At 44.9% G+C, this 27304-nt stretch overlaps 1 protein-coding gene across 1 annotated transcript in view; it reads left to right on the top strand.

The window, feature by feature from the left end:
• Nucleotides 1-27304, top strand: part of EPHB1 (EPH receptor B1) — a 415980-nt gene that overhangs the window by 307369 nt on the left and 81307 nt on the right. The window contains exons 6-7 of the mRNA XM_037061235.1: nucleotides 19130-19254; nucleotides 26532-26694. Coding sequence (XP_036917130.1) covers nucleotides 19130-19254; nucleotides 26532-26694 — 288 coding nt within the window. The remainder of the gene's footprint in view (nucleotides 1-19129; nucleotides 19255-26531; nucleotides 26695-27304) is intronic.

Genomic DNA, 27304 nt, shown 5'->3' with positions numbered 1-27304 from the left:
CTGTCCGTCTTTCCTCATTGTGTGTTTAAGGAAGCAACCCTTTTCTCCTCACTTTCATGATGCCATCAGCAGTTTTAAATCTGACATTTATATTCCACACAGTTCACGTAGGGCCAGCTATGCTGGTTACATGTAGAATACTAACATATCCACCATGCCCACAACACAGACATAATGCATTACTTAACTGAGTTTAAAAAATGGATACATTATTTCTGTTAATAATCACAAGCCCCTATATTTTGTCCATTTTTAAAAATATTTTATTTATTTTTAGAGAGAGGGGAAGGGAGGGAAAAGGAGAGAGAGAAAAACATCAATGTGTGGTTGCCTCTTATGTGACCCTGACTGGAGACATGGCCCATAACCCAGACATGTGCCCTAACTAGGAATTGAACTGGCTACCCTTTGGTTTGCAGGCTGGCACTCAATCCACTGAACCACAACAGCCAGGGCTAGTTTGTCCATTTTTAAGGCACTTTTCTTGCTTTTTAAACAACTTTATTGAAGTATAACTTATATACCATAAAATCCATCTCTTGGATTTTTAGTGCAATCTTTCTTTTTACTTGAAGTATTTTTAAAATTTTTAATTACAGTTGACATACAATATTGTATTAATCTCAGATATACAATCCAGTGAATAGACATTATGTAACTTACTAATTGATCATCCCAATAAATCTTGTATCCATCTGACAGCATACATAGTTATTAGAATATTATTAAGTATATTCCCTATGCTGTACTTTGCATTTCTATGACTGTCCTGTAACTTCCATTTGTACTTCTTAATCTCTTCATCTTTTTCACTTAACCCTCCAGCCCCAGTCCCATCTGGCAACCACCAAAATGTTCTGTATCTATGAGTTTGTTTCTGTTCTGCTTGTTCACTTAGTTTGTTTTTTAGATTCAATTGTTAATAGATATGTATCTGTTGGCCATTTTATTATTCATATTTTCTCCTCCTCCTTGTTCTCTTCCTCCTCCTCCTCCTCTTCCTCCTCCTCCTTCTTCTCTCCCTTCTCCTTTTCCCCCTTCTCCGCCTCCTCCTCCATCTCCTTCTTTAAGATGCTTTAACATTTCATGTAATACTGATTTGGTGTTGATGAACTCCTTTACTTTCTTCTTGTCTGGGAAACTCTTTATATGTCATTTGATTTTAAAGGGTAGCTTTACTGGGTAGAGTTATCTTAGTTGTAGGTGCTTGCTTTTCATCAGTTTTATTTTTTAATTTTTTTAAAGATTTTATTTATTTATCATTAGAGGGGAAGGGAAGGAGAGAAGGAGAGAAATATCAATGTATGGTTGCTTCTCGTGAGTCCCCTGCTAGGAACTGGCCTGCAACCCAGGCATGTGCCCTGACTGGGAATCAAACCACGATCATCTGGTTCGCAGGCCTGCACTCAATCCACTGAGCTGGTGTACCAGCCAGGGCTCATCACTTTTAATATTGCTTGCCACTCCCTCCTGGCTGGCAAAGTTTCTGTTGAGAAATCAGCTGACAGCCTTATGGGGGCTCCTTTGTAGGTAACTAACTGCTTTTCTCTTGCTGCTATTAAGATTCTCTCTTTGTCTTTAATCTTTGGCATTTTAATTATGATGTGTCTTGGTGTGGGCCTCTTTGGGTTTGTCTTGTTTGGGACCCTCTGTACTTCCCAAACTTCTATGTCTATTTTCTCTACCAGGTTAAGGAAGTTTTCCATAATTTTTTTATACAGGCTTTCAATTCCTTGCTCCCTCCCTTCTCCCTTTGGCATGCCCATCATGCCAATATTGGTATGCTTGAAGTTGTACCAGAGGCTACTTATACTACTGTCATTTTTTAAATTCTTTTTTCTTTTTGCTGTTCCAATTAGGAGTTTTCTGCTTTCTTCCAATTCTCTGATTTGATCCTCTGCTTCATCTATTCCACCGTTGATTCCTTGTAATGTATTCTTCATTTCAGTTCGTGTATTCTTCATTTCTGACTTTTAAAATATTTTCTAGTTCTTTCTTTATTTTCTCTATGTCTTTGTTGAAGGTCTCACTAGGTTATTCTACCCTTCCCCTAAGTTCATTGAGCATCTTTATAACCAGTGTTTTGAACTCTGCATTTAGTGGATTGCTTGTCTCCATTTTATTTAGTTTTTATTCTGTGGAGTTTTGTTCTGTTCTTTCATTTGAAACAAGTTTCTTTGTTTCCTCATTTTGGCAGACAACCTATATATTAGATAGAGCTGCCATGTCTCCTGGGCTTGGTAGAGCGGTCTTATATAGTAGGTGTCCTGCTGGGTCCAGTGGCACAGCCTCCCTATTCACCTGAGATGGGCACTTCAGGTACGCCTTTTTGTGTGGGCTCAGTACACCCTCCTGTTTTAGTTGAGCCTTGATTGCTGTTGCCATGTCAATGAGAGGGATTCCCCCCAGGCCAATCCACTGTAAGCAGTGGCTGTGACCATGGTGGAGTATCTGCTGTGCAAGGGCCCACCCTATGGAGCAGGACCTACTTCAGTGGGGCTTTGATGCCCACTGAGTCTGCCCCTTGTATGTGTCCTTTGTGGAGGTGGTTGGATGGTGCTTAGACATTGTCTAAAGCTGTCCACTGAATGCAGTGGCTGTGAACCTCCTAGGAGGCACAGGCTAAGGTCAACCACTATAGGTGTTCTGCCTGAGGCCACCTGGTGTGAGTTACAAAGTGATCTATAGATGGTGGCTACTTGTGCTGGCCCCAGAGGTGCCCAGGAGAGGACAAGCTGCAAACCAATGCTGACTGACTCTAGTGCTGAGCCTGGGACCACTTAGTGAGAGGTATGGGGCGTAATGAGGCCAGATGCTATTTGTTTAAGAAATTTTATCATGGTCTGAAGTATGAGCTCAGGCATGCCATTCATATGGAAAAGCCACTGGAAACTTAGGGGGGTGTGCAAGTTGAGTGGGGCAATGTCTCAGGGAATCACTAAGGTGGGGTGAACAGTGTGAGCCAGGTTGCTGGAGTCTAAGATAGAGTGCCTACCTGTCAGCTTTGTGGGGGAGGGCCTCAGAAAAGGAACAACGACCTTTGTGAGCACTTCTGCCTGGGAGAAACCTGCTTCTCCAGCTCTCATCCCAAAGTCAGACAGTTCATTTCCTCCCCTTCTCTCCCTAGTGCCCTTTGAGCTGCTGCCCCAGTGCTAACACTCAGAGTGAGTGAGTGAGTCAAAGGAAGTCCATGTATGGTCCCTATAAGAGGAGCTCCTGGGACTTCAGAGGCCCTTTTTTTCAATCAACAACAATCGTGCTGGTTTTTACAGCCTGAAGTTATGAGGGCTTCTCTTTCTGGCACTAGAACCCTGGGCTTGGGGGCCCGGTAGAGGGCTGGGTTCCCTTGCTCCTCAGGGGGAACCTGCATAGCTGAAATATCCCTCTCAATTTTTATCTACCACACATGCATGTGGGACCAGCCTGTTGCCCCTCCCACAAATCTCCTTGTGGCTTTTATATATCCTTAGTTGTAAGACTTCTGTTCAGCTAGATCTCAGGCAGTTCTGAATGGTAGCTGTTCTGTAGTTTAGTTGTAATTTTGATGTGGTTGTGGAAGGATGCAAATATTGCACTTACTTATGCCACCACCCTGACCAGAAGCCAAGGCATTTTTGAAGTTCCTAGACAATTGAAGTTACTCAGGGATACTACTTTTCCTACAAAAGAATGATCTATATCACCAATTTCTGTGAATACATCACCTAATTTGCATTATTCCTTAGTTAAATATAGTATTTGCATGCATAAAAAATAATCTTTGAATATGAAAGAAATTTTATGATATTGCAATATATTGAGCTCTTTGGAGGAAAGATATTATGTAAATCTCAAAATTAAATATTAAAACAGTATGACACTGCTGCCTGCAAAAATTTAGAGTGTTAAGATCCATATGCTAAAACTAGCTCATTTTTAAGGGCTGGTCTCATTGGAAATTAGCAGGCAAAGTTTGTTCCAGTGAAGAGAGAAGATTGAGACAGAACTTTAAAAAGACTGGAATGACTTCAAAGAAAACTTTTATTGAAGTTAATAAAGAAAAGTTTACAAACCCCAAATAAATGAAATTTTCATTCTTCTTAATCCAATTTCATTGCTTTCTTCTCATTGTTAATTCTAAAAAAAGTTGTTTTTATTGTTTCTTAAGCCCTGACATTGAGAAGGAACTTCCAACTAGCATCAGAAAAGTCCTGACCATTTGATAATGAAGGTGTGTTTTCTGCTGAGCTGAGCAGGTCAGCACATAGCACTGCCCACGACCAAAGTCATGGCTCCTACCTACACAGGGAGCCTTGGGGCTCTCCACTACATGGTGAGCTCTGCAGAGAGGCAGATTTCCTCACCTACCCCAGCCTCATGACAGAGGGGCCACACAGCACTAGGCACAGAGACCCTTTATAAATATTTGCCACTTTCCTTTAGTCCCTACACATGAGTTACTGTACACATGCGTGGCTCATATGTGGCAATCAGAACATGTCATGGTGGCCCACAATGGCCAGATGATCCCTCCCAGTCAGCTGGGTGACCAGGTATCTTCCTCCTCTGTGGCTCCTAGAAGGAAAACTTGAGGGAATGATTTAAGAATGATGCCAGAATGATCCACTCAGAAGAACACTGTGAGATTCAACCACATCCAAAGGGGTCCATTTGTTTGTTTGTTTGTTTGTTTAAGCACTTTAACTTTGGACTGTATTCATTTACGCAACACAGTCCTTGTGACTGTTTTCCACATGCTGCCTCATTGGTTTCTGTTCCTGTTCATTCATTTATTCACCCTTTTTTAGGCCTTCTGTGCATCACACACTGCTCTAGGCACTGGGAACACAGTAGCAAACAATACAAAATAACTTGTGGATCTCACATTCTAGTCACAGCACTCATGGAGACTGGATTGAGAGACTCAGAAAAGTTAGAGGTGAGCAGGTGACTAGCTGGAAAGGGACTTCAGGGTCTTCTGCTGAGCTCTTGGTTCCCCAATCTGTAGTGGTGCCAGCTCTCACTTTCCAAAAGTTAGAATGTAATCACATGTTGCTAGAGAGCATTTCAATCTGTGATCATTGTTGCTATGTGGTGACAGGGTTGGGTGGGATATTTTATTGTTCACTGTCTGACCAGTCTGAACTTCATGTAGATGGACACACCTGCTGGGCCACACAGTGGTTTGGTGTGGGAATGCTCACTGCTTTAGGTCCTGAATAGTGGTTAACAATGCTGCTAACAGCTGGAGGACAGCTGAGAATGCCCACCCTGCATCCTTGCAAGGATGACTACAGGGCATCTGTTTTCTTATTTCACCTCATCTTGGACCAGACACTCCAGTTACATGGCTTGTTAAGTGAAAATGGGACTACTAGCAGCAAGATTGTAGAAGTTCCTTACCCTCTTCAAAGGCCAAATGAGATTGTTATAACACCCATTGCAGAGGCACCTACAGTTGAATTAGGAGGTAGTTACTTATGTCCATAGCAACGTGGGGAGGAAGGAGGAGGAGCCCTTGTGATGTGTCCACAGACTAATCTTCGTGAGAGCAGGTACAGGACCCATCATATTAGCTCATTCCCCAGTGTCTAGCTAGGTGCCTGAAATATAGCGTTTAATAAATATTTATTGAATAAATTAATGAATTATCAAATAATGTATGAATAAATGGCGCTGTCTTTCTTAAAGTACTCAGGCATCAACAGATGGTGCATCTTGAATTCTCTCTGGTCTTTCCTTCCTTAAGCATCTTTGAACAGGTACTTTGATTGAAGTTAAGCCCCTACATTCTCCCAGATGTTGGTGAGACTTGGGACTTCCTGGGTGCACTGTCCTCCTAAAACATGGTCCTGTGAGAAGCACCTGCTATGACCCGGCCTGTCCCACTCCTGCACATGCAGGGCCCCAGCTGCTTGAGCAAGCGCAGTTGTGGGGAGTTAGGATGGCATTCCAAAGCTGTTGTCTGTCCACCTGCACGCCAACTCTGTGCCTATCATTTTCACAGCACCATCCATGTTAAACAGGCAGGAGCTCCAGGGGTTTTTGAATGCAGCAATTAACAAAACAGTAATCAAGCTAAGTGTTTAATTTCAGAAAATTAACATCTTCTCTGAGCGGATGTGAGAGATGGGGTGGGGGAAGGCACATTAAATGTTCTGGGTAAATAAAGACAATGCTGGACCACAAATATTTTCCAGGGTAAGGGAGACTCTTCGCCAGTGCCCCCAGGCCTTGAAATCACTTTCCTTATGAGACCTGAGCTATAGATTCGAGCTCTTTAAATGTGTCTTCTTCTTTCTCTCTCTCTCTCCTCCCTCCCTCCCTTCCTTCCCCCCACCACTCCTTTCTCTCTCTCTCTACAGACCAGAGGCTTTCTCTCTCCAGAAAAATTCTGGGTGCTCATTTGTGCCCCCTGTGAGCCATTCTGCACCATAGAAGATCTTGACATGTATATTGTCCTTCTCTGAACTATACTCGTTATAAAGATGACACAATGAGTTCTTGGTTGTGCCTTCATTTTTTATGTGCATAGGCCATATTTGTCCTGATAGACTGAGGGCTCCTGAGGGAGAAGACGAGATCTCACTCCTCCAGTAACCCCTGCACCTCAGCACTGTGTCCTCTATTCCAGGATGTCCTGGTTGGCTTTACATAATGTTCACAGTCTGGTGGTGCTTCATAAATTAGCGGGCTGCCATTTATTTGCAGGAACAGGTTAGCATGTCGGGAGGGAAGCTCCTGAGGAGGTGGGTATACAGGGGGCTGGGTGGAGACAGGGCCTCTGGTGTCTGTTGGTTCATCTGATGCCTTGGAAGGAAGTGAGGGTACTGGACAGGCAAGGATGGCAACTTTGCAGGAGGAATATGCTGAGGTGTGAGCACAATAAGAAGCTTTGAGGCTCAGTGATGAGGTGCTATAGCTAGGCAGGGATACAGAGTTCTCAGGTTGGGTTGAGGGGGCCATTACCTGAGGGGTTACAGGGCAACTGTATTCTTACAGGGCCACAGGTCCTCAGGAAGGGGATTGGAAATCTGGCTTAGTGAACAGCCTTCCTATGGAGGTCACTAGGGTAGCCAACAGGGAGGACAAAGAAACTGAAGTTGGAGAATGAAAGGATGGTGTCCAAATACATAGGAGACATGTCAGGGGGGCCCAGAAATGTTCAGGGAAGGTATCCAGGGAAGAAGGATTTATTTCTGTGCATGTGCGATTTGTGGAGATTTTAGGCAGCCAAGGCGAGCAAGGTATTATTTATGCAGAAAGTTGAGGTATTATTCAAGCTTCTATGTTCTCTGTGAGGTAGGAGATAAGTTTGGTTGCTGAGAGTGAAGGGAAAGTATTGAGGTTGAATATTAGAGGGGAATGGAAGAAGTTTGGCAGTGTCATTCCAGAGAATGAGAGATGAAATTGCCCAGAGAAATTCAGCATTTCCCAGCAGTGCTGAGAGTCATTTGAAGTTGGTGATCACATATTTACAAATCTTCCTGTGTGCCCTGTTATGTAGCTTTCTCAGCAGTGCATGGCTGCTGGGGAGCAGGCCCTACAGGAAGTTGATTGATAGTGGGTCTCTCTTGTGTTGAGTTTTGCTGGTTGTGTCATGTGAAAAGATAAAGGCCACTCATGCCGGAGCATAAGGGGAGTATAGTCAATTATGTTATTGCAAAGATGGAACCTAAGCTGGTTAATGAGGGATATGAATAAGGGAGAGGCTGATGCTTCTCAGTCAAGGCTGAGAGGCCAGAGGAGGCCAACAAGAGTTGCAGTGGGTTCATCAGAGGTTGCGGTCAGGAAGCAGAATAGTTGAATTTGTGGCCTTGGAAATGGAGTAACTTCAGGTAAGGCCCAATCCAAGTGTGCCACTGGGATGGGCAGATATGAAAGAGTAGAGGAGGCTGGGGAACAGAGAGTACACTATTCAGGTGGGTGTTCTAGTCATCCCCAGTGGGGCAAGGCTCAGGATGGAGAAAAAGGTGGAGCTGGAAGCCCAACCCTTCTGTAAGTTGAGGAGGGATGGCAGGCGGGAGCACACAGTGGTCTCAAGCTTGGAGAGTGGCAGCCCAGCCAAATGGCATTTCTACAGAGGATGTAGGAGACACTGAGCAATGGTGTAGAAGAGGTGACAAGGAGCTGTGTGCTCAGAGGTGACAAGGAGCAGGAAGGCATAACCCATTTGCTAACCCTGAAGTGTGCCCAATGTGAAATCCTAAACTGCCACACTTGAGAGGGCTGGACAGCAGAGATACCCCTGGGAGTCAGGGGCAAGAGGATCTTTGTGGGGATGGCCATGTGCAGGGCAGGGCTCAAAACTGGGTATTGCAGGGTAGTAACTGGCCTGCAGGAGGAACGGCTTCTTAAGGCCAGGACACTTAGACCCCTAGGCCCAGGAGCACAGTCAGGGGCCCAGCTCCCCTGGCCACTGTTGGTGGCAGTAATGTCAGGTTTGGGTGGTGGTGGTGGGTCCCCAGCTGCAGTGGGTATTCTGCTGAGCATGCGTGCATGAGAGCCAGGGAGTAAGGGGAACACAAGCTGCTATAGGGTTTTGTTTGCTCTCTCCCGTGGCTGCTCCAGTGCCAGTATTTCCAGTGAACTGCCTTCGGTGATTAAACATTTAACAAAGCAGAGCTTCTACTGCTCTGGTCCCACAACAGGAAAGACTGACAGGCTTGAAGGAGGCGGAGCTGGATGCTGAGCCCCAGCTGCCACATGAGTGCTGATGGGTCTGTCCTCAGCCACCCTCATAGCCATGCTGGGGTTCCTGCATAGGACAGGCCTTGCCTGACAATTACCCCCATACACTCACGTATCTCTATAGCCTCCTGCCTCCATAGGACCACAGCATTCTTGTTTTCTGTCCTTTCCTGGGGATCTAGGAGGCAGAGAAACCCTATGGCCCCACTAGCCAGGTGCCTCCTCTTCTGGCACAGGGCTCTGCACACTTCCACCTCTGTGGGGAACCTGACCTCCCTGAGGGATCAGTCAGCACCCATCCATGAGTGATGAGATCCTGACTCCATTCTCCCCCCATGCTGAGCATCCTCAAGAGGCTCTGAAAATGAGGGTGTGTGAGTGTATGGGAGAGGAGTGAGGACCTGCATTGGGACAGGAGGCCAGGCTATATGTGGCTCTGCCCTAGACTTCGGAGGACTTTTAGGAGAGTCATTTTCTCTCTCTCACCCTTGGTGCTCTAATCCATAAATCCTAGGAGTTGACAGAAAACTAAATGACCTCAGGTGCTCTTTCTAAGTTGAACATTCCAATTTCCAGATTTCTAGACAAATAGTTCTCAAACTTGAGCACACAGCAGAATCCCCTGGAGGGATTGTTAAAACAGATTGCAGAGCCCTAGTCCCTGAGTTTCTGATTCAGTAAACTTGGAATAAAGCTCAAGATTCTGCATTTCTTACCAGTTCCCAGGTGATGCTGATCTTGGACCACATTTTGAGAACTACCAGGGTCAGATGGATGGTCCCAATAAATACCCCGACCCTGAGTCAGAAGTAGTATCAGAAATGAGGGCTTCTGCTATACATCTAATCCCTAGAGCAATACCAAACCCCAACCCCCAACTGCCATGCCTCCTTGGCTTAGAGCCAAATACATGAAGGAGACTTCTGTCTTGGGGTGGGGGGTTGACACAGTCACTCAGGCCTGAACCCTCATTTTCTCTCCTGTCCCTACATCACTTAACCCATGATGAGACTTGGCCAATATTCTACAATGGCATCAAACTGATGCCACCCACCCAAAGCAGTTCTTTGATTCCATGTGACTCCAAGGTAAAGAGGAAGATTGGAAAGGGATGTCAGGGTCATCTCAAGGCACAGCCCAGAGCAAAAGCCAAGAAGCCAATGTCTACATCAGGGAAAACAATTAGAAAAATAATTAATTCTGCTTTTGTATTCATAACCAGTCTCCAAACTAATTGCTTATTTGTTTAATCTACTTTGACCAGAAGTATTACTGCACTGAAAATATTTAATGAGTCAGGCTTTCCAATGTAAAATTCAAGCATATATGTGCAGCGAAATGAGTTTTCATCAACACAGGGAGAAGCTGTTGTCTAAGTATCTTCTTGACAATGTTATCTTCTAAAATAGAAATGTCAGAGGAAACACAACTCTCCATTTGCACAATTTATTTGTGTGTAAACTATTTCTCTTTGACATCAGTAATAGTGGGCCTGAATTCTTTAGTTAACATTTAAATACAGATTTTTTTCTAAGAATATGTTTCACATAAGGAAAAAGGTAACCCACCACACCTAACTCCTCACTCCAAACCTCACCACCCACACCTTTCAGGAATTCACATAATTCAATCTGAGGCCTCAGGTGACTTCTGGAGGCTGCTCAGCATCTTTGGATCTGTCTGTGGATCCTTCAGACTCTGGGTTGGGGAGACAGGAATAGGACTGGCCTCAGGGATCTGGGATTCCCACCTCTGATACACCCAGAGAAGCTCTGAATTATTCTGTTTTTGCACTATGCATCAACGGAAATTTTGTTTGGGAAAAGGATCCCATGCTCAAAAGGAAGAAAAGTTAGAAACTACTTACATGCAGGTAACATTTAAGCAGAAACATGTCAGTGAGATGGGGATGGCCCTCACCCCAGTCTCTCAGGGTCTGCCTGTCCCCACTCCCCTGGATGGCCTGATTTAGACCCACTTACCTTCCTCTCCAGGTGCCGACTGAGAAATCGTAGCCCTGCCTCCCCTCCCCACACCTCTCTCTCCTTCAGAAGGCAATGTCCATGTTAGATACGACTGTGATTTTCTGACCCCTTAACCTCTGATGTTTTTAGAGAAGAAGCTGCACTTGTTCCAGTACAGGTAAACTTTTACCAAACATCTATTATGTGCTCACACAATGGGAAGAGGCTGAAAACATGACATCTGCCCTGAAGAATTTATTCCACTGATGGAGAGCACAGATGAGCACCTGGAAAGTCAGACCAACAGGCACTGTGTCCCAAGGCAGCCATTACAGCCAATGAGTTATTAAAGAAAGAGCTTTGAGTTGGGAGGAGAGAAGGGGTGCTCTCATGAGCCTGTTCTGGCAGGGCTAAGCCAAGCAGAGAGAGGCCCAGATCTGGTGGGATTGGCTAATGGCTGGGTGGGGTTATGCAGAGTTGGCCAGAAGGGGTGGTCCTCCAGGCAGAGACCCCAAAAGCTGAGTTCTGCTGGGACATGGTGAGCAAAGCATTAGATGAGAGCAGCAGGTTCCTGAGATGGAATGCAGGGGGGCAGCCTGGACTGGCCATTGGCTGTCACATTGTTAAATTAAGAGAGGGAGTTGGGCATTCTTCCAAAGGGGAGCCATTGAAGGTTTTTAAGCATCAGAAGAATGTGGGTAAATTGAGCTTTAGAAAGATTAATCTGGCTGCAGCCAGTTTGCAGTCAAGTGGCCCAGAGGTAGATAAGGGAGTTTGGACAGGATATTAGGTATAAAGAGATACTGGTGACAAGTCAGGACCAAGCCAAGACAGCATCGTGACTCCCAGGCCTGAGTCATAGAGTAGGAAGGATGGGCAGTAGCTCATCCCCTCCCCAACGTCATAGGGTCTCCTTGTCCTCAAGGACATGGCACCTCATCATTTATTTCCTAGATTACTTCCCAGAGAAACATTTGGTTATTTGGAGATGTCACAGTAAACCACTTTTTTCTGGAGCACTGATTACACCACCCTCCAGGGAAACCTGCTGCTGGCCTGCCCTTTTCTCCAAGCCCATTCTTATGCATTGCCTCACCCTGGTGGGGCTGACATACTTATTTTTCTCCTCAAAGAGTTTTGGTTTTTAAATAAATACCCAGGGTTGTCACTGGACTGGGATCTTCACGTGTACCCTGGGAAACCATGCCCAGGGACTGATGTGCTCCCAGAAGGGGATTTCGGGATGGTCACCAAATCCTGTGGCCTGGCAGATTGGATCTAGCTAGAAGGCACAATGAACTACACAGGGCACATCCAGAACAAAACGTATAATGTAAGAATTAATATTCCTGTTTTACAGTTGATGAATTTGAGGCCCAACCAAATTAAGTCACCTTAGCCCAAGATCACACAGTGAGCAAATGGCAGAGCCAGCGTAGGAAGTCACCTTCCGCTGCAGCATCTGCGGGCCCTGACCGTAGCCCTTTTCTATTTCTGCTCATTTTTACTGCCATGAGCTGGGGTCCTAAGCTACTTACTATTTCCTACCCTACCGTTTTCTTCATGGCTTGGGTCTGTGGTATAGATGGCAGGTGGTTAGTCTAAGGGTGATTTGACTGGGAAACACTAGTCTAGAAAAGACGTTGGTGTTACCATATGATACAGCAACTCTATTCCTAGGTATTACCCAAGAGAAAAACAAACACAGATCCACACGGGCACTTGGACATGAATGTTTCTAACAGCATTCTTCACAATAGCCAAAATTAGAAACAGTGTTCATCAACAGAGGGATATTTGTCCTAGAAAAAGTAAGACCCAGGATGGTGGCAGTAGCTACCATGCCTCAAATGCACACTGTTCAGGCTGGGGCAGCTGCATTGCTCTGAGGGGTCACTGTAGGGACCGACATACAGCCTTAAACCACGTGGCAGGGCCTGGGAGAGCTCCCCAACCCTGCCCAGTTAGCTATTATGAGGGAGGCAGATGGGCTTCCCTTCTGTGGGCTTCCTTGGAAAGTGCAGATATGAAAGTCCCCCTAACTGGAAAGGCCATTTATCTTCTAAGAGACTTGCTGGAGCCGTCATATTAGCCAAAGCAGAAGGGACTCAGCTATGACCTCAGCTCCTGTGGCAAGTGAGAGGTGGCCTCGTAACAAGGTTATCCCTGGGATGATTTTCACCTACAGAAACAACATGTTTTTCTTTAAATGAGATTTGCTGAACTCTGAAATCTGTTTCATACTTTTATAACCTCTTCAAATGTCTTATTCCAATAGATCAACTTGATTTTGAATATATATGTGTTTTGATATTATTTTGTTTAAAATAGAGATATTTTGGTCTTAAATAAAATACTTTAACATAATAAACTGTTATATAGCTTATTATATCCCAAAAGGATTATTTCAAAACTGTTTAAAGAATCATTTTGACATAAAAATTAAGATACTAGGAAATAACTTTAATAAGTAAAGATAATATATTAGACCTTAAAAACCATTAACTTATTTTCACATTTTGGAAGCTGAGATGTTTAAATTGTTAAGGGGAAATGCCCCTATCTGCTAAGGAAAACAAAATGAAAAAGAAAGCTTTGAACATAACCAACTCACTAACCAAATTAAATGGTTAAGGAGTATGATAAATATAAAATCGTATGCCAGATACTCACTGATGGTCAGTCAGCCCCCATATCTGATGCCACTGAGTGACCTGGGACCAGTTTAGACTTATCCCATGTGACCAGTGAGTTTTTTCATAACTTGCTCCTGGGGCCTTCCTGTTCATACAGTTTATCCACATCTCATTTGTCAGTCTAGGCAAGAATATTCTGTCCCTTTCTCCATCCACTATATGTGATATACTATCTTGGATCTGTCTGCTTCAAAATCAATTTGGGAGTAAGAGCTCCCCAAAGATTTCCTGGGGAAAGAGAGACAAGGACTCACTTGCTCATGCTGCCTTTGCGCTGTCTCCATCCCTGAGCCCTTGACCAATGCAGTTTGAAGCTGGAGTCTCCTTCTGCTTCTGACATGTGAAAGGGCCTCTCATATTGGCTCTAGACTCTGCTGTCCGATACTCCTGGTTCTGATTCTATCCACACCCTCGCTGATTTTTTCTCAGTGAAAGGACACTTTTCATTGTTTCCCCGCTCTCTTCTTTGGATCTCAGCTTCCTGTTGGGTCAGCCTCTTTATTTGGTGAAGAAGGAGTTTAGGGCAATTTTGATTCTGTTTGGGGTTTGTTGAGCATCTGCTCAGTAGGCCAGGCCCATCTTAAATCTTCAGTACCTTCTTTTCAAATAGTGGCCAAACTAATTCTTTATTTTTCACTTTTTCTGAAGAAAGTTCCATGTTTGCTTCTTTGATAAATTTTAATCATTCTGTGAACTCTTTATTTTCATTTCCTTTTCTCAGTAGAATGTATCTGTGCTCATTTTTATTTTCTCTTTTGTCTGAAGGTTTCATAGCATGTAAAATGTTGAATCTAAAGGCAGCATTGCATTTGGGGAAGGAAGATAGAACAACTGCATCGCTGTAGTTGATCACCAATGGCAGGGCACCCAACGTAAGCTGCTCCTGATTTTCAGGAAGGGAGACTGATACTTTCTCACTTTATCCCATGTGCTAAATCCCATCTCAATTAAAATGTGAGATATTTAGAGTGACTTGTATGAGGAGAAACAGCCTGCCATGGGGTCTGTGAGCATCATGTCATCTCCATAAATATGAGGAATGCAGGTGCTGGTGAACTTTACCCTCTGGCGACTTCTCCTGGATGTGTGCTGTTGCGTGGCTGCTGGAAGGTCCTCGCTGTCTGTGTAACAGGGGCATTTCTCTTGGTGGATTTTGGCTATCTGTTTCCTCTAGATCACCCTGCCCTGTAGTTGCTTCTTTACCATCTGGTCCCATCTGGACTCCAAGGTCCTTCAGGGCAGAGCTATGGTTCTCTTCTTTGTCCTTTGGTCCCCAATAATTAAATCAGGAGCCTGGCACAACGTTTGGCAAGTATGTTGTCTTGAATAATGGCTTTCCAGGGATTAGAGGCTAAGAAAAGAACCAAGTCCCTCAAAATCCTCAGACTATTAGGATTAATCTTTCCAATTTTTAATACATGGTGCTTCAGCTCTCGAGGCAGAAGAATCCTAAAAAGCTGTATGCATTGACTTAATTAACAACGTGGAGATTGTGTTTTCTCAGGGGTCTGAAAAGGCGCCGGCCCTGCACAGTGAGTGTAATGGGGGAAGCAGGCTTACCAGGAGCCATCTTCTGTCTGTGTTGGGGGGCCCATCAGGATCCCTCAGTGATCTTCCTGACTCTGAAAACTGCATCACCTTCCTCAAAGCACCTTCCTCTTCACCATGGCTCTGCACAATGCACGCGAGGTCTTGGGAAAGATGATCATGAGCCACCCTCACAGTTAGCCATCCAGCCTGTTGCTAAATCCAGACTCAGTTCTTATTTTCCATGACTGAGCAGTTGTGTTCCACACATTCTCTCCTCCTGGGAATGCTTATTGCCACTTGGTTTCTAGGCAATTATACCTCCTGTTTCCTCTTACCTCACTGGCCTTTTTTTCCCCTCAGGCCCCTTGGCTATTTTCTCCTCACTTTCTGAATCTTCAATATATTCTGTTTTACTCAGTCTTTGGGGGATCTCTGTCAGTTCCACTGCTTTCAGTATCTCTGAGATACTGGTGACTCTAAATTTCTATCTCCAGTCTGGACCTCTTACACATGCATTCGCCTACTCAGCATCTACTTGGGGACGTCTTGGGCATCTCACACCTAATAGGAGCACTTGTTCTTTCCTCCCCAAATGCTTCTACTGATGTCTTGCCTGATCTCAGTTCATGGCAGCCCCACTTTTCTGGTTGCTAACACCAAAACCTTGGACTCATTTTGACTTCCATTTCTTCCACATCCCACATCCATTGGGATATTCTAAATGTATTTTGCATCTGACCACTCTACTCTCACCCCATCTACAGCCTGGTACCAGTGATCATGATCTTGTGGCTGGATTATGGTGATAGTGTTATGATCGGTATTTTAGCTTTTTACCTGGTCCCTGCATTCTATTCTCAAAACAGTATAGGGTGATATTGTTAACGTGCAAGTCAGTTTATGTCACTCCCACGTTGATGACCCTCCCTCCCTTGGTTCCCCATCTCCCTTAGAGTAGAAGTCAAAGTCATTTCAGTGTCCCTCAGGGTCCTACCCTTTGTGGTCTTATTTCTGTTCCACTCCCACTGGCTCTTCCACTGGCTCTTTCCACTGTTGTTCCCCTAAAACACCAGGCTGCTCCTAGATCAGAAGATTCTTGCCCTGGCCACTCCTTTGCAAATGCTCTTCTCCCAGGTATTCTCCTGGCTCCCCCTCCCCCTTTCTCAACCCTGTGTTCCTGCACCTACTTCTCAGCCATGGCCTTGCTGACCACATGGTTTAGGATTGCAGCCTTCTCCCAGCCAGGCTCCTACACTTTGGCATTCTTTGTCCCTTCTCTTCTGCTCCATTTTTTTCTGCTGTACTTAACATTTTGTTATACTTTGTGATTAATTGAATTGTTATATCTAGTTTCTAGATATTTCCATGAGAAAATAAGTCTTGTGAGGGCATGACATTTTATTTCACTCACTATGGAACCTCTAAACTTAAAATGGTGACTGGCACATGGTTGGTGCTCAATAAATATTTGTCTCATTAGTTAATTAATGAACTAGGCCATGCTACTTAGTTGGAAGGAAGACAAGATGCATTTGATGGTTGAATTGGGATCAAAAATATTCCAACTTACTAGATTAATAGGCCAAAATTAACATCATAAAAGTAAAGAGATACATGTCAATCTCTGTACTCAAGAGCCAACTCTACAGACAAAAGATGAGGGCCATACCATGGGAAAACCTGCAGGTGATATTTGCCTGTGATTTCAGAACTACATAGCACAGACGTGTGTTTGATCCGAAGGCTAATGGTCATATTCATAGATGTATAGTATGCAGATCACTGTAGATGTTGGTTTAACTCTAGTCTTTGCTGCTCAGACAGCAGTGGGAGAATTGGGTTCACTGCTGGGTCTCATACCTGGAGAGAGATTTAGATAACATGAGCCCCATTTGGAAAAGAGCCACCTCAGGTGGCAGCATATCTTGGGAGAAATACTTGTAGTATCTAGCCATTCTTTTCAGCAGGAAAGACTCAGGGGAGGCCTAACCAGTTTCTTTAGCTATCTGACAAGCCATTCCATGGAACAGGGAACATTCTATATTACTTCAGTTGGCAGAACTGAGACTAGTGGGAAGAAGACAGAGTTCAGATAAGGAAGACTGAGAATTAGTGAGATTTACCCATATATGGAGCAGCAGCTCCTAGAAACAGTGAGCCTCACATTTCTGGGGACACAGCAGGACTAGGAGGAGACTACTTGATAGAGACATTCTCGGGGGCTTCAGGACTGCATGAATTCAGGTGCTCCACAAAGCAGACACTAAGGTGGAATTAGATGTGCCAGAGATTGGGAAAATGGGGTGGGAACTAGAGGTGGAACTGGAAATGAAGGTCTGATCCTTTAGAAGGAGAGAGGGAAGGAGTTTGGGTAGGAAGAGTCTTAGACTGCAGTGCTATTACAAGGAAGCAGTGATAAGTCCACAGGGAAGTCCTTGACTGAAAGTTGCCCATTCAAATAGCCAGGAATAGCCCTGGCTGGTGTGGCTCAGTGGATTGAGTGCTGGCCTGTGAACCAAGGGGTCACTGGCTCGATACCCAGTTGGGGGATATGCCTGGGTTGTGGGCCAGGTCCCTGGTAGGGGGTGCATGAGAAGCAACCACACATTGATGTTTCTCTCCCTCTCTTTTTCCCTCCCATCTCCTCTCTCTAAAAAAATGTAAAAAACATATTTATATAAAATATATTATTTATTATATATTATTTACTAATTATATATTTGTGTGTGTGTATATGTATTTTTAAACAGCCAGGGATGGGCCTGTCTTAGCATCGCAGCCACTCTCAGTCGTTGGCTGGGAGCAGCCTGTGGAAAGTGGGGCTCTCTGTGGTTGTGCTGATGAGTTTCAGAGCCCAGCTGCTGGGGCCATTAGTCAGTTATGCTCCCAGCAGTCGATGCTCTGAAGGGCACACTTTCACAGCCACCCCAAGGTTTATAGAGGGAACTGTGCAAAGTCCCAGGTAGACACTTTGATTTTAAGGTCTTATCACAATACTCTCATACTGCGCTCTTTTTATGGCTCCCTGTACTGTGAGCATCTGAGAAAAGTGCTCTGCAACACTACCCTCTGCCCAGGGTCCATCACATGCACAGGTGCTCACTGAGGGTCCAGCGAGTCGTGGGGGATGCAGCAACCCGCCCCCATGACCTGGTAGCTATGCTCTGTAATTTCAGGTCTTGGAAAAGAATCTGTTAACTTAAATTGAGGATGGTAAATGTCAGTCAGCCACGGTCCCCAGAGAAAGCCTGTAAAGTGGAGTTTGTTTGAGAAAATGACCTTGATCACTACTGAAGTGCCAGGACTAAACGGAGCAGCCCCTGAGCAGAGCGCAAGCTGAAGCCTCATCCATTACCCACCTTTCCTCCTGGAACGACACCCTCATTTATTATTTCCAGACTGCTTTTATTTTATTTACACTGTGTGAAAAATGTTGGATTGGGAAATAAATGACATTATTTCCAAACAGAGGTTTCAGAATCACTTCACAGATTTTGGAATTATTATCCTGTTTCTAACTGTTTAGTTTGTGCCTCATTTCCTCATTTGTATGTGTGAGCTCTCTGTTGCAAATGTCCTCATTTGGAAAACTTTGACAGAAGTCTGGAAGAACTCTGTTCTTGGTCTGTGCTCAGGTGTTTTTGAGAGGTGCCTCCTCTCTTTCCTTGGAAGTGCAGCAAAATCTTATATGCAGTCTCAGAAAAAGATATTTGCTAGAATGTTCCTTTTTGTTGCACAGGAATTCTGTACTGACCAGTTGCACTCTCTCACTACCATCCCTTGCCTCCAGGTTCTCTTCTTTGTAGTCACTCAGCTCGTTGTGGCAAGACTGAGATTCCTTCAACGCCTTCTGCTCAAAAACGTTCCATTACTTCTCTTGTCCTACTATCTGAAGCCTAGACTGCGCCTGTTGCCACACCTCCCCTAATTGGCTTCAGCTTCCCCAGGCCACACTGTTTTTCCATGATTCCTCTCACTACCTCTTGTTTTGGTCAAGCCTTTCTCCTCCTTACCTGGAGAACACCATGTCTATTCTACCCCCTGCCATCACACACGTCATCCTGTCCTGAATTACCACCTTTTACTCCTTTGTTATCCAAACTTCATTCATTCTGCAACACACACACACAGCAAGTTCTGCAGATCCAGCTCAACCAACAAGAAAAAAAGGGCAGGATTCAAACCCAGTGACATTTCTTTCCCTACTTACATGACATTTCACATGTAACCAAGGGTCTGTTTATGTGCCCTGTCTTCCTTTCTCCACAGCCCCATCCACTGTTCCCATCATGCACCAAGTCAGTGCCACCATGAGGAGCATCACCTTGTCATGGCCACAACCAGAGCAACCCAATGGCATCATCCTGGACTATGAGATCCGATACTATGAGAAGGTGAGTATCCAGCTCTGTCTTCAGACCTGCAGGACCCAGGATCAGCCACTGCTGCATGGGTGGTGGCCAGCCAAGGGCACAGGGAGGCAGGCTGGAGGAAGTCCTGAGAGAGGGAGCAATCTGGTGACGGAAGCCAGAGGCTCTCTGGGAAAGCTCCCAGGTCTGCCCTGGCAAAAGCCTCCAAAATCCAGGCACTCTCTGTACCAACTCAGGGAAGAACCTTCCATCCCACCACCCTGCTCTCTGGACAGCTCCTGGGGCTGATAGGAAAGGACTGATCCCCTTTCCCCAGTCATGTGCAGAGGTACAAAACTGCCTGGGGTCCCCTGAGCTTCGTGAAAATTTTGTGGCTTTGTAGACTAGTGTTTTTCAAAATTTTAATCAGGTACCCCCATTATAAGACCATTTACTTATAAATCATATGCATAAACTACTGTGCTAATATATTTATGGAGGTTAAGATATTTAAATTTATAAAAATGAGATAGAAATAGAAACTTACATATTATCTTCCTTGACTGCTCTTCAGTAGCAGCTGCTTGGGGCTACAGCAGGCCTGTGCTGCCGAGAAAGGGAAATGGTGCCCTGCAGAGTTGTCCCTGGTTTCTCTGTAGGAGAAGCAGGGACTTCCTTCCACCATGGTGAATGGCAGCATTTGCAAAATCCCAGGAAAAATCAGTGGTTTCTATACTGACCCAGCACATTATTTGTAAAAACACCAGATTCATTCATTCATTTGTTCAAATACTTATTGAGTGCCTGCTATTTCACAGGTACTGTTTTAGGAGATATTAGTGATTAAAACAAACATTTCTTACCTCAGGGGGCTTACTTTCCAATAAACAAGGCAGACAATGAACAATGAACATAATAACCAAGGAAATCATACGGTTTGTTAGAAAATGAATATTGCAAAGGGAAAAAGAACAAGCAAAGTGAATGGGAATGAGAGGGGTGGGTTGAGAGTAGGAGTCAGTTGCAGAAATAAATGGAATGGTAAACATAGGCCTCTTGGAGAAGGTAAGTTCTAAGTAAAGGTCCGAAGGAGGCAAGGGTATTGTGAAGTAGGTATCTGGGGGATGGAGAGCTTGTGCAAAGTCCTAGGCAAGATCGTGACTGGTGATTCAAGGAGCAGGAAGGAGACTGGCCTGGCTGGAGTGATGCAGACAATGGGGAAATAGTAGACAGGGGAGGTGGTGATGGTGGGCCTTAAGAACTTGAGCTTTCCCATTGAACAAGATGGGGATCCTGCTATGGATCCTGTTAAGTCATCAAAATCTGACTTACAGCTTTAAAGGATTATTTCGGCTGTTCTGTTGGAAAGAGGCCTGCTAGATCATAGTCATCTAAGATAAGAATGATGGCAGTTGAATTAGAGTGGAAGCAGAAAGCTGATGGAACATGGTCTATTTCTGGATCTAGGAACTAAAGACAGAGCCGACAGGATTTCCAACAGGTTGGATTTTGGATGTGGGAGGTTTTAAGCCCAATATTGACTAGGAAGGGGATTGCTGTGGGTAGAACATGTTTGGGGCAAGGGAAGGAACAGAAGACAGAAGTTTAGGCCAATGTCTCAAATGCCTCTGAGATAGTCAAGTGGAGTGTGGAGGAGGCAGCTAGAGTACAGGTCTGGAGTCCAGGACAGAGGACCAGGTCAGACATGCCCACTTGGAATTGTCAGAATGTAGATGCGTGAAAGCCCTGAACCTGGGTGAGATGGTCCAGTGGGTGAGTGGAAACAAGAAGAGGATCAAGGATGGAGACCTGCAGCCCTCCAGCACAGAGGCAGTGCAGGACAGGGGACATGCAGCTCTGGGAAGCAGGAGCCCAAGCTCCCAGTGCCTTCCCTAACCAACCAGCTATGCAGCTACAGTCAAATTATTTAACCAATCTGGGACACAGTGTACACATTTGCAAAATGGTGGCAATTTACCTCTCTGAAAGTGGAGAGCCAGATGGATCACCCATCTAGTCTGCAAGGAGCGATGCCTTTCAGCCATTATAGCCGAGCTTGCAAAGCAAGGTTAGGATCAGGCAGCATTCTACACATTTAGAGGATGTTGGGTTATGTAGACAGTTCATTCAGAAAATTAAGTGAATTGGGAGTAATTTAAGCCATCAGGATTCATTAGCAACCATCTTATCTGTTCAGCTTTGAATTTGGGGTCCTTATTTGCTAGATATATTTTATCAGCTATTAAAGTAAATGTTGACTTTCCAAATGTTTTGAACCAATCTTTTTGGACCAGTTGACCACATGATCTTATTTCATCACAAAAGTTGACCTAACAGTTCAATAGAATATCATGTGTAGCCAGTATATGGTAAGATGTCACTAGTAAGGTTCCAAGCAGCCCCCTTCCCCTACGCACATGAACTTGAGCCTTGTAGCTTATTTCAGAAATAATGAATTCTCCCTAGTGTGCCTTTTTGAGTGCTAGGGTCTTCATAAACATTATCTCCTTTCTCCCTCACAACTCGTTGTGGTAAATATTAGTATCACTGACACAAGTTAAAACCGATGTATAAAGATATTTTTAAAAACAAAACAAAACTTGTCCATAGTCACACAGCTAGGAAGTGAGTCTGTAGCTTCACTTCTTTGCCCTGAAGGAAGTGGCTGTGTGGGGAAGGGGTCAAATGCATGGGAGACCATCTGCCTTCCTCCTCATCTGCTGGGCCAAGGGCAAGTCACCCTTGGGAAAGGGGTGAAGGGCTTAATGACAGGCTCAGAACCGAAACCATCCTGCCTGTGTCCCTTGGCTCCTCACTTCCCCACCCACGTGCAAGCTCCTGCACTGCCTTTCCCTTTACACACAAAACTCCTCCTTTGAAAAACAGTAATTAACCTCCACGTCTGATGTTATGAAGGAAGCTTCTTCTCTTATTTCAGGCCGTGTCCCTACTTCTCAGTAATTTATCCTAATTATTAACAGATACACATGCACAGCAGTTCAATGCCTGAGGCAGCTTCCACACCCCAGTGAAGCATATTATTGTCCCCACTCCATAGCACAGCATGCGTTCCTTGGGAACACAGAAGACTCTTTGCCAAAACAGTGGTTACTGTTTGGTATATTACTATAGAACTTTTCCCTTATAAGGTGCTTGACTATAAAATTGTTACATTGCCTTGACCATTACTAATATGACTTAAGAAAAGACATTACCTGGTGAGGGTATTTTTAAATAACCACAATGATAATAATTCATCTTTACTGAGTGCCCATTATGTGTCAGATTTTCCACAGATATATTAGTTCTGGCCCTTAAAAGAAATATTCTTGAAAGCTAGGTATAGCCAACTTATAGATAATCGAATGAAGTCACAGAAAGGTTAAATGACTTTTGACCATGCAGGTCACAGCTAGGGAGTCACAGAGCCAGAACTATAGACAGTTTTATTATATTTCAGTGTATTTCTGAGCTCAGTTTAGGACTGAATGCAACCATGTTAATGCTGGAGATCTGAAAATTAGTGTGGCCCCTGAAATAAGAGATTGTATCTTAATTTTAAATCCAAATGCATGTAACGAGAATTATTTGTACGTGCTGTACAAGGCCATGGAATCCTGATCTTTAGAAGATGCAAATATAGATAGAACTCAATCTAGCAGGTGTCCTGGATTCAGTCCAAAAAAACAAAACTCACCATCCTACGCCAATTTTTCTAAACCAGGAGTCAGCAAAATTGTCCTGTAAAGGACTAGGTAGTAAATATTTTAGGCTTGTGTGCATTTGTAGCCGGAAAGCAGCCATAGAGAATATGTTAACAGATGGGTGCGGTTGGGTTCTAATAATTCTTCATTTACAGGGCGGAGGGGAATAAAGGGGGGGGATAGCATAATCAATAAAATATATTTTTAAAAAACTTCATTTACAAAAACAGGTAGCTGGCCATGTGCTATACTTTTCCAGCCCCTGAAAACCCTCCCTGGTTCTCCTGCCACACGTCATCCTCTTGGTTTGTGCTTGGGACTCCTTCCACTTTCAGCTCTGTGGACGGAATCAGTGAGGCTTTTATGTCTCCCAGCAGCTCATTAATGGAGACCATAGACACCATCAAGCTGATGACACTCCCAGAGCCTCTCCCATGTTCATCTCCATCCCCATTTCAAGACATTTCCATTCTTCATTGTCTCTTGTTTACTGTCTTCTAGCACTTTCCACTCCTGGTGGCAGTGTTTGTAAGCAGACCATGGGACAAGCGTTTATGCCTGCTCTCGGCTGTCTCCATGATAAAATATTTAGGTGTTTACTCACATTTCCTACTAACTGTGTGGGCTAAAACAGGCTGGGTAAGGCCTTGGGAATTTCTACTCTCCAAATTTTAGGGTCATTTGCTCATAGAAACTGTTCTGAAGCTCGCTATTTATTCATTCATTTAGCACTGAATGGTTGAGTGCCTGGGAGGTGCCAGCCCTGGGCTACGTGTAGGGATGGAGAAATAGGGAGACATGGTCTCTGCTCCCAATAGCCACAGCCTCTGTCTCCCCCATAGTTATACAATCAGTCATAAGTGACCAAAAAGAAAAAAAGACTTTGCCCTTCACTCTAATCCATTTGCCTGAAGTTGATTAATGGTTTTGAAGGGAACAAGGAGTGATACTCGATTTAATCACTGAACTTCTTGAATGTATGCACTATAAAGTGATTATGGGTTAATGTTTTGTGCTGAAAACTCAAATGCCAATACACCAAAACACATTTTTCAGTAAAAGTGCTGCCTGGTCAATGCTTATTTCAAGCAGTGCGTACTTCCACAGTTCGCAGTAAAACCAAGAATTTAGGAAGTCACCTGGATTTTGTACCAATGGGATTTTGCCCGAATTTGCAAGGTGATGTGATTTTTTACAGTTTTTGATCCCAGATTTCCAGTGTGTCAAAACAGTAATGACCAAAGGTCTAGATGACGTCCCTTCTGTAGTGAACATCCTTCCTTCTGCTGGCTCCCCAATTGGTAGTGGTGGTGGTCAAGAATCCACCTGCTTTTAAGATACATCAAATAAATGATGGATGGGTGTTCTTCTTCAGGGAGTCTCTCCCAGACACCAGTGTATAGCCCCTCCACTAGGGTGCATATGGGCCTATTTGTGACTTTCAACTGTGTCCAAGCTAACCTCTAACCTGTGGTCTCATACAACTGCTTCCGAAGTGTTTTTCACCACCCACCATTCCACATTCCACAACTGCCCAGTCACTTGCAAGCTCCTGAGCTCCATTATAACTTGCTTTTACATGTTCATTCTGTTCTCAAAGGATATTCTATTCAGTACTCACTTTCCACATTCATCCACCTGGCTAATTTCTTTCATCTTTCAGAACTCCACTCATGTCACCCTTTCTCTGAGCCCCTCCCAAATTCTTTATCAGTCTGGACTAAGTGACCTTCTGCTGTTCCCCTACAACGTCCTAAGCTGCCAAGGCACTCAGTCAACACCATTGTCATCATCTGTTTGTTTTCTGGTCCACCCACAAGATGCTGCTTTCCCAGCAGAGTGAGATCATGCCTTGGTACCTGCCACCCGTGAATAACACCCAACATATGATAGTGTAACTGTGACCACCTGGCCAAATGAGTGAATAAATACACATTGGGTAAATGTTTACAAGTTAATTTCTTATCATTGTACTCTATTCTTTTGTACTGGCTTAACTCCCAAAGTTTTGTCTGTCATCAACTGAGGTTGTGGCTTACAGACCTCTCACCATCAGCTATCCCCTAATTTGTCACCACGCCTTCAGAACACCTGTGCCTAGAACCCATCACAGTGCCCCAGGACTGCACATGGGACTTGGGGACCTCCCTCCCAGGGACTCCAGCTCTTTATTTCACCGATGCCCCCATGTTGCTCTAAGATTCATGATGCAGATGGGGACAGGCCCAGGCTCTAAACTCGTGTTCCTGAATACTTGGCACTGAGCTGCATCGCCATGATGCTTTTCTGGAAAAAAATCAGAGAGCAGGCTGGTGTGTCCAAAGATGCTGAGGGTGATATATAATGATGAGGGACAGCAATGAGGATAGTTTGTGGGCTCAAGTACTGAGGGAAGCCTTCCTTGAAGAGGAGACCTTAGTATGAGGCGTGGAGGTATAGGCCCGAGGGGTCGGGAGGGAAGAGGGGAGCCCTGGACAGAGGCATTTCAGTCTGGGAAAACAGATTAAGCGAAGGCCAGGTGGCCAGAATGTGGTCCTTAGAGGGGCAGGAAGGTGGCAATTTAGGGACATGCGAGGGATTGGAATTTACTTCATTATGAGAGGCTTACAAACCTAGATTTAGAGGGTTTGTTTTTATCTGATAATAGTTTTAGAGAAGGTAAGAGATATTTTTTAGGAAAGAAGTTTGTATTCAATGGGAAGGGAAAGGAAGAAAAGGTGGGAGGCTACAAAATCCAGGCACAAATCAATTGTTCCATCAACAGCAAAGAGAGGAAGCAGCTCTTCCAGGGCACTCACGATGGGCAGAGGAGTCAGAGGATGAGAAGCACAAGCAACATCTGTGCAAACCAGAGGGTACATTTGTAGACAACGGGAACTGTGAACGACAGGGCAGAGGAGGCTGAAGAGAGTGACAGAAAGGAGGGCAGGGCTGACCCCTAATATGTTGGGGTATGAGGATACAGGGTCTGCTCTCCATGGAGAAGGACATGCTTGCCCGGAAGATGGTAGAGAGGGAACTGGAGGATGGGGACCCAGACAGACACAGGCTGAGGTAAAGGCAGAAGCAGGTGTGGGAGCTACTCTAGCCTGGTCTTAACCTCTTCAGCAGAATGGAAGTACTTGAGGGAACTTACAGAGTGACCTAGTGCAGCCATTGTGAGGAGTGATGAGGGAGATTTTGAGTGAAAAGAGACAAGAAAACATTTCAGTAGAAGCAAGGTAAGGAAAAGCAGGCACAGGGCAGCCCAATCGGTGCTTTTGCTGAGGTCAGAGACTGAATTGCATTTCACAGTGATGGATGTGCTTTGTTATTCTACTTGGAAGCCTGGAGGAGGGAGCAATAGAAAATGACCATGAGCCCCCCACCCAGCCCCTGAGAGATCAGTGTTTGGTTACTCCCTTTAGACTGTAGCCACTCCATGGTCCAGAGACAATTCTTTATTTCCGCAGTCCAGGCTGGTCTGTCCTGATTCAGACGGATGGCCTGGGGCTGGTAACACCTTCTAGCAGATCTGTAAGACCAAGAACTGATGGGGCCTGGATGCTCTAGGGTGGAGTGGCCTAGGGCCACAGCAGCAGGAGCAGGCTACTGACCCCTCCCGTTGCCCTTTTTCAGGAACATAATGAGTTCAACTCTTCCATGGCCAGGAGCCAGACCAACACAGCGCGGATTGATGGCCTGCGGCCGGGCATGGTATATGTGGTACAGGTGCGTGCCCGCACCGTGGCTGGCTATGGCAAGTTCAGCGGCAAGATGTGCTTCCAGACCTTGACAGATGGTAAGGGGTGGACTAGTGACCTGGGCACAGGGAGGGCAGTTCAGGGAGGAGAAACCCCACACCAAAGAAGCTGCCCCTGCAGCCAAGAGGTTAGTCTCTAACTGGATTCCAGTAGGATTTCCTTGGAATGGTTTGCCTCCTGATACAGCTATGTAGGGGGACATCTATCTGAAGTTTAGCCCATTCGGGTCCAACATCTGGTGACTTGCATTTGAAGGATCTCTGCATGGGGTCTGGCGTGTGCACAGCAGTGGGACCCACACGTCTCTCATGGTGTCAGTGTGCCCTCTGGCCCAGAAGCAGGGCTCAGATCCCTGTTGTTTCACTCACTTCACTCTGTTCTTGGGGGCTGAGAACTGAGCTCACAGCCCAGATCTCCAGGGAGGAAATGGAGAGACAGAATCTGTGGTGTGGCAGTCCCGTGAACCCAGCATCTTAGAATATTTGAAGGAGCTTCATATGTGACCTCTAAAATACTCCCACCTTTGGGCTTCATTAGTTTCCTATTATAACAATTTCCTCCACTCCTCGGAGACCATGCACTTGAACACTTATGAAAATGAGACTTCCCTGCAGCCTGAGCATGGAGCATAGGTGTGTCTGCCTGCCT

Source organism: Sturnira hondurensis, unplaced genomic scaffold, assembly GCF_014824575.4.
Source record: "Sturnira hondurensis isolate 20B ecotype Veracruz unplaced genomic scaffold, ASM1482457v3 Scaffold0013299, whole genome shotgun sequence".
NCBI classification, from domain to species: Eukaryota; Metazoa; Chordata; class Mammalia; order Chiroptera; family Phyllostomidae; genus Sturnira; species Sturnira hondurensis.
The sequence above is the reverse complement of the archived record's forward strand: the minus strand, read 5'-3'. Positions and strand labels throughout refer to the sequence as shown.